The sequence below is a fragment of the Nestor notabilis genome, unplaced genomic scaffold (assembly GCF_000696875.1).
Source record: "Nestor notabilis isolate BGI_N333 unplaced genomic scaffold, ASM69687v1 scaffold835, whole genome shotgun sequence".
Taxonomy (NCBI): Eukaryota; Metazoa; Chordata; class Aves; order Psittaciformes; family Psittacidae; genus Nestor; species Nestor notabilis.
The window spans coordinates 9,584-17,421 of record NW_009929590.1 but is presented as its reverse complement, the minus strand read 5'-3'; the positions used below and the strand labels follow the sequence as shown (position 1 = coordinate 17,421).

General features: G+C 50.8%; 1 protein-coding gene across 1 annotated transcript; it reads right to left on the bottom strand.

Moving 5' to 3' along the window:
* Window positions 1-243: 243 nt before the first annotated feature.
* LOC104406133 (transmembrane 4 L6 family member 1-like) lies at window positions 244-2,276 on the bottom strand. The gene is given in 5 exon segments (XM_010015038.1): window positions 244-442; window positions 1,238-1,422; window positions 1,921-1,946; window positions 1,949-1,979; window positions 2,100-2,276. Coding segments are annotated over 5 exon segments (618 nt in total).
* Window positions 2,277-7,838: the final 5,562 nt, after the last annotated feature.

Genomic DNA, 7,838 nt, shown 5'->3' with positions numbered 1-7,838 from the left:
AGTTTGGGCGTGGGGTGGGGGGAGCCTTCGGTGGAGTGGCTGGGGAAGCCATTGGGCTCCTGCCAGGATGCCAGGAGCCAGGTCCTCACCTCCATTGCTCTCTGGGCTCATGTACAGTCCCACATGGCTGCCAGCCCCATGGGCATCCTCCAGGGAGGAGGAAGAGGTATTGCACAGGCAGAGGGCCCTGCACGGAGGCAGCCCTTTGCATGCCAGCCTCATGCAGGCTGAGGTGTCTGTCCCTCATGGGGGACTCTTCTTCCCATCACAAAAGCCACAGAGGCACCCAAGGCAGCCGTTGAGGATCTGGAAGGATGCCAGTACCATCTCAGCAGCACTGATGAGCAGCAGGAGGGAGAAGAGGACAACATTCCAGGCTACAATGCCCTCCGGCTCCAGGCAGGTGCTCCAGGTGCGACGATCATATAGGTAGTTCTCTGTCCTGCATGACGGGGAGAGGAGATGTAAGATGCTGCCCTGCTGCAGGTCAGGAATCACATCACTTTCCACCATGGAGGTATGCCCCATCCTATATCCCAAGGACGAGCAGGGTCAGCAGGGTGATGGCAATGGGAAGCATGATATAGAAAGCCATAGACAGTGAGGATCTCTTGAGCTACAAAGGTCTTGCAATCACGGAATGGTTTGGGTTGCAAAGGGCCTTCTAGATTACTTAGTTTCAACCCCCTGCCATGGGCAGGGACACCTTCCACCATCAAAGCCCCGTCCAAACTGACCTTGAGCACTGCCAGGGATGGGGCAGTCACAGCTTCTCAGGGCAAACTGTGCCAGTGCCTCAGCACCCTCACAGGGAAGAACTTCATAATATCTAATCTCAGTCTCCCCTCTGTCAGCTCAAAGCCATTCCCCCTTGTCCTGTCCCTACAGGCCCTTGTAAAAAGCCCCTCTCCAGATTTCTTGTCAGCCCCTTTAGGCACTGGAAGCTGCTCTAAAGTCTCCCTTAAGGAGCCTTCTCTTCTCCAGGCTGAACAAGCCCAGCTCTCTCAGCCTGTCTCCAGAGCAGAGCTGCTCCAGCCCTGGGAGCATCTTTGTGGCCTCCTCTGGACAAACTCAAGCAGCTCCCCTCCCTTTTGTGTTGGGGCCCAGAGCTGGACACAGGACTGCAGGGGGGGTCTCAGGAGAGCAGAGCCAGCAAACCCACCCACCAAAAGTGACACCAACTTCATTAGCAATAAGCGGACGAGGCATCACCAGCAACTCAACTCCACTGCCTCACCTGGCATCAGGCTCCTGGCTGACAGTGTCCAGGAAGGGGTAACCCCAGAGGGTGCCATGCCTGTGGCCGTGCTCAGAGGCGTTGTAGAAGCAGAGGGGTCCATTGGTCAAACCCACCCCAGAGAAGATGAAGCAGGCAGCAGCACCCAGCAGCGCCAGCTTGGAGAGCACAGCGGAGATGAAAGCCTGTAGACAGCAACCAAGGACACACCACACCAGAAGTTAGGTGGGCTCCAAAATGCAGTTTCACGTGTGTTTGGCAAGGGGGAACAACTCTCCTTCCCTTCACCCCAAGAGGGTCCAGCCCTGAGGAGCTGAGGCTGAGGATGAAGCAGTTACTGAGTTGTTTTAAGCTGGGCAGAAGCAGTAAGAGAGCAGGGCAGGGATCTGCCATGTGGAGCCGGGTGGGACGAAGCCTGTGCCAGGATGAACAGGAAGCCCTGTCCTCTGAGGAGGCAGCACCATGCAGCATCCCACCACAGGTCCATGGGAGAGGGGCACCCTGCCACGAACTCCCTTTGGAGAGGAGTTTGTACACATCCCATGACGGGGCCATGGGAGAGGAGGGCTCATGCCATGTCCCACCACAGGGCCCTGGCAGAAGTGCCACCCACACTGGGGCCAGCCACTGCATCCCACCATGCGCTGCTTAGGACTGCTCTGGGGGTCCCAGTGCTGCCTTACATTGCGACGGGTGCCGCAGTCGGAGCCACCGCCGTGATGTGGGTCGCTGCCAGCAGCACCTGTGGGAAGGACAACATGGAAGGAAGAGCTGGAGGATGAAGGGGAGCCACCAGCTCCATCCCTTTGTCCCCGCTCCACAGACACATGAGGAAGGACTCGGTGCAAGCTGCAATACTCACGGTGATGCCGCCTCCCCAGATGCCCGGCACAGCCTTGGCGTGCTTGCTGATGTGCCCCTCCACCAGGTACTTTGATGTCCCTCCCGGGAAGAGCAGGAGGATGTTGGCAGCCACGGAGAGCGTGCCCAGCACCAGCAGGCAGGGACCCACGATCCGGCTGCACGTCCCTACGCACATGGCCACTCTGCATGGGGATAGGGAAGGAGAGGAAGGGATTGCATTCAGAGGGCTGGAGCACCTCTCCAAAGAAGACAGGCTGAAAGGGTTAGGGTTGTTCAGCCCAGAGAAGAGAAGGCTCCATGGAGACCAATCACCACAGCTTGGTTTGACTTAAGAGTGCTTACAACAAACAGGAGGGAGCCAGGCAAGAGATGAAATCCTTGGGAAGGAATTGTGAAAGCACATCAGTCTGCAACCAAATCCAACAGCAACTCCATCCCACACTAGTCCTACTGTAGATCTGAACATGCTGACACCAACTAAAGTTAATTAAGCAAAGGGCATCACCTGTCCTTGGTCAGCCATGCAGCTCCACTGTTATTAATTTATCAGTTCATCTAGAAAGTGCCTGTCCATCTCCTGTTGATACCTTGTCAAAAATCAGCTCTCCCTCTTCTGTACCTATGACACCACCTGGGGTATGTCTATCAGTTGCTCTGAGACCACTGAAAACAACCTCGTTTGCTGCCTCCCGGCTTCCCAGGTTTCTTCTACCCTGTGTGCATTTTTGCTTCAAGTTGGTTTTGTGTATTTTCCCCCCTCCCAGTGTTTTGCAGCTTGTCTTGCACAAGCTCCCTGAGCCGAGCTGGCTACTGCACGTATTCCAGGCTTGCTCTGGCCTTGCAGAAGCAGAAGTGAACAGGCACCACGTGGAAGAGCTTCCCCAGCTGCCCTCCCATGGAGCAGCATCAGTGTGGCTGCATATCCAGCCCCTGCACAGCCCGAGAGGCTGGGGACACCAGCACAATGGGGCTTTGCCTTGCTGCAACCCGCCAGAGACCTGCCACACCAGCCCCAGCCAGCTGCTGGGGTCCAGGGAGGGCTGATTGTGGAGGAACAGGGCTCTCTATGCAGCAAAACACTATTGCATAGAGAGAACACAAGAAGCCCAAGGTGGACCACCAGCTCCACTCATCCTGGAGCTTCACCTGCTCCCTGCTTTCTATCCTTGCTGTCTCAGTTATAATGAATTTTGGGCGTCTTCCCCTCACTGTAATCCCACCTGTAGTCCAGGGATTGTGTGTGGTTGTCCCTGCAGAGCCGTAAGTATCCAGTGCTGAGTCCCACATCCCCACTTTGGAGAACCTTCCAGAATAGCTCTTGAGCCCACAGCATGGGCTGCTCTCACCAGCCAGAGGCTCCTGTGGTCTTCTGCAAGTCTCCCCGTAACCTCCCCAAGGACTCTCCTTGCCCACCACCACTGCCCTCTCCCTAGGGAAGGCAGGAGGTCTCCTTCCCCCGGGGAGCTCTCCATGGCTTGCTGTCACTCACAACACACCCCTCGCGCCAGAAGCAAGTTTGCGTTAGCTGCTTTCTTCTACCTCAGCAAATAAATACAGACAGACAAACCCCTCTGTAAGGGGAAGTAAAGCAAAAATGCAGCTGAACCAGTCTTTATCAGGACATTTGCAATCAAGAGGCCCTTCCTGCCATCGTGTCTCCGTGGCCAAAAACAACGGGATTCAAGCAAAGCATGGGAAACCTTACCTGGAAGCAGTGGAGCCAGCACTGTCCGCCCCTTGGATGAGCCCTGTCCTGGAGGCATCACCCATGGGTGACTATTTATGAATGTCCCAGCGTGTGCTCCACGTCTTCCTCCTCCGCCCCAAGGTCCACCCACTGCAGCAGTCATGGTCTTCCCATCTCCCACACAATCAGCAGCTCTAAGGAATGACTGTCCTGTCAAGTGAGCCAGCCTCTGCCGGCATTGCAGCTGATCCATCTGTTCAGTTTTGGCCCCTTCCACTGCCAGAAGCCCACCAAAACATGCACAACTTCAAACTTTAACGTTTGTGCCATGTCTGTCCTAAGTGCCTTTACCTCCACCTGAGTAGCAAACAGTTTGTCCTGGAATGACCTGCAAGGACTATGTAGGAGGAACATTTTCCTCTATGCAGCCCGCTCCAAATGCTATCATTTTGTCACCATGTGTCCACATCCTCCACAAAGAGCTTCTTCCACCGCATTTCACCTTATTTCTCTTGTTGTGCAAGAGCTTTGTACATGGATGTTTAACAACTCAGGTTTTTCTCTTTTTGTTTTTACACACTACTATTTTAACAAAAGCTTCTAAATAAACATTCTTGTGTAATATTCTTGTGTCTTGCATATCCTGTCCTTTGCTTCCTTGCAGATGGCCCAACTTTTCCTCCAGGTGTTGAGCATACCCCCATTACATATCTATGTCGTGCTTTGGTGTTAACATTGAGGGAAACATTATTTCTGGATCTCCTAATTACTGCAAGTCATCAGACACTGGCATTTCAAAGTCCTGTCTGGGATGCCCATGGCTAGCAGCTAGCGTGTGATGGGGAGAGCTCCTCATCTGTTCCCATAGAGAATGTCTGACAGTAGCAGCTCCAAGATAGGAACAGGACCAGGAGAACGTGACCTCCATGTCTGAGAACAGGAGACAGGGAAGCTGTAGTACAAAAAATGGCCAAAATGGGGCAGTTTTTCTGGCAGAGGAGGTGCAGGCAGCGCAAGCAAAGAGATCTTCTCATGGGTCGTGCAGGCAAAAGGAAGAATCTTCTCAGAGTCTGGAGAAGGTTCATATTCCTCGTGTGTTCATGAGGACCTGGGGCACAACAGCCACAGGAGAGGAAGTGTGAGTGCAGCTATTTCACAGCCTGATACAATCTTGCTCCAATAAAGTAAAAAAAAAAGCAACGAGAGCACTGCCTTTTGATGTAGAACCCAACTTGCTCTGCCTGGGATAACACGAGTAGCATTTGCCAACACATTGCAAAGTGGCTTTTCCTGATTTCAAATCAATGAGTACAGGTCTGTCGAGAATACAAAACCTGCTCTAAGAACAGCAGGCCACTCTTGGTTGGAAAAAATGGAGAAATGGAGTCGGAGCCCTTGAGAGCCATGTGGGAAAAGATGAATGAATGGTGAGGGTGGGTTACATTAGCCAATTCCTTTTTTTCTAGGAAAAATAAGCTGAGAGAAGCGGATTATTTGAATAATGATACCTCCTCTGAAAGGAAAACCAGATTTTGCACAAACACGTAAATCCCCGTTTTATTCTTAGATAAGTGTTCCCTAAAACGCAGGCAGCAGCAGCAAAAGCAAAACCTGCAGGGCAGCAGACTGCCAAGAATAATCAATTTTCCCTTCTCTTTCTGTATTGAGAAAGGAAGCATTTTTCACTCTGCTGGAAGATGTGTTGCAACCTCTTCTTGTGCCCCTTGTCTACATCATATCAATCTGAGCTTCCTACGTTGCTACACACACATGACCTGGTCAATCATCTCCCACAGAAAACCCCATGCCATTCAGCATGAACCATCAGAGTGAATCTTTTCCCCAGGCTACTGACCTTCCCCTAACACCCACTCCAGCCCAAGTTTGTAATAGCAATAATGATCATAAAAGGCTACTTTTAGCCCTGCGCAGCCTCCCCAGCGCTGTGAGTGGCTGCGTGCCTCTCTTGCCTGAGAACTTTATTATGAAAGCATCAGCACAGCTATTATGGGGAAGTAACATGCTGCCAAACATGGTCCCATGCAAAGCAATTCTGGCTTGGCAAGGTCCTCCTCCTAACTCCTTCTCTGACACTGGATTGCAGCTGAAGAGACGTTGTTCCATGTTGCTTTACCCCATCACACATCAAGGACGATGCCTCTCTGCCCCGTGGTTTGGAGGTCGCACTTGGCAGTAGCTCTTTCTGGACTTCAGTCAGTGAGATTTTTGTGACCACTGCTCTTTGCTTCCCTGAACTCCTCTGGGGCTGTGGGCACAGCAAATTGGTTTTCAAGAGTAGTTTGGCTTCAAGGAGAATCAAAGAAGCTGAGTTGAGTTTGAATCAGCAAAATCAAACCATTCTGTGCCAAACCAACCTCCACCTCAGTCGTGTCCAGAGGATGCTCACCATGATACAGTGGTCTCTCCCACTCCTCTCAGTAGCAGCTGCAAGTCTATTCCTGCCACCAACTAGCTAAAACTTCTCCAAACTCAGACGTGGGTACTTTTGCTCCCAACAGTGATCTCCTTAGAGAATCCCTGCACAGTCTGTGGCTAGAACTCAGACTGAAGAAATACCAACGTGATGCTGCTAGACAATATGGCATTTGCTTTATCTTCCTTATGAATTTCACCTGATTTAATACTTCAGATGAGATAAAAGATATTTGGTGGGTAAGGGAAGAGTGACTGACATCATCTACCTGGACCTGTGCAAGGCATTTGGCACTGTCCCGCACGACATCCTTGTCTCCAAACTAAAGAGGCATGGACTTAGCAGATGGACCATGTGGTGGATAAGGAACTGGCTGAATAGCTGCACTCAAAGAGTTGTGGTCAACAGCTGAGCCAAGCACATTTGCCCTCCTCTCTAAGGCATGCTGGAAGTGACTCACGAGGAACACTGGCTGAAGGTTTCAGCATGACTGCTGGCACAGTCAGTCAGCCTATTCCATAACTTCTTGGAGAATTCAAACACTACAAGACTACAGCAGTGGCAGACATTAGTGTTACAGCAGGAACCTCCCTACAGTCAGGAACATGAAGATGACCTGAGCCCAGTTTCTTAAGCTTTTGTATTCCCACTGTACCTGCCAAGTTCTTGACCAGAAGGGACTCTGCCCATTGGCATTTCATGTGAGGTCATTACAGGAACGTCCTAAGGAGCCCAAAAGACAATGGTAGAAGTTAGAGGCTCCATCTTGACAACACCTGTACCAAGAGGACATTGTCAGTTCGGAACAGAAACCCACATTTTCTCTGCTCTTCCATTTGTAAGGACAGAAAATCCTAGCCCTGCGTTTTTTAATTCATTTTCCTAAGAGTAATTTTCCCATCAAGGTACCAAAGTTTGTCTCACTTCAACATTGTCTCACTCTAGAATGGGCTGAAGCTTTCATGGGCTAAGCAAGCAGCTTGCTGTAATCAACAATCCATTAGCAGCAGAAACTGGATGCTTGCTGTTGAAGTCAGTTACTTGGTTGTATTTATTATCAGACGCTATACTGCAAACAGGCTTCAAATTCAGGCAAGGCCTGTCCTTGCTGGCTGGGCAAACCTGGAGCTAGTACCTAAAATAAAACACATTTGGAGCTCTTCAGCTGAGCTGCAGCTTCTGCTACTTACTTTGTAAAAAGAGTCAATGCCAACAAAAGCTGCTACAGCCAGGACAGGAAAATCATAAGCTTCCCAGAGGTTCAACAGAGGTTATGGCATCCAAAACCCAAGAGATTACGAGAGCTACTTAAAACAGTTTGTTTTATTTCCAGGATCAAATATTACAATAGGACATTTACATATATTTATAAAAAATGCAGCAGTTGTGTATATAGATCAGAGGTTTCCTTGAGTTTGGTCCCTCCCAGCACAGTGAGCTGAAATCTTCTGAATTAATCCTCTCCCCCCTCCCATACGAAGTTGCCATCACTGAAGAAGAAAGTGCCTACTGTAAAAACTGACAGGCCAAGTCAGAACTGTGAAACTCTACGGTCACCAGTGAGAGGAAAGCCTCGTTTAAAAAAATCATCTGTCCTATGGTCGGTGTGTCTGATG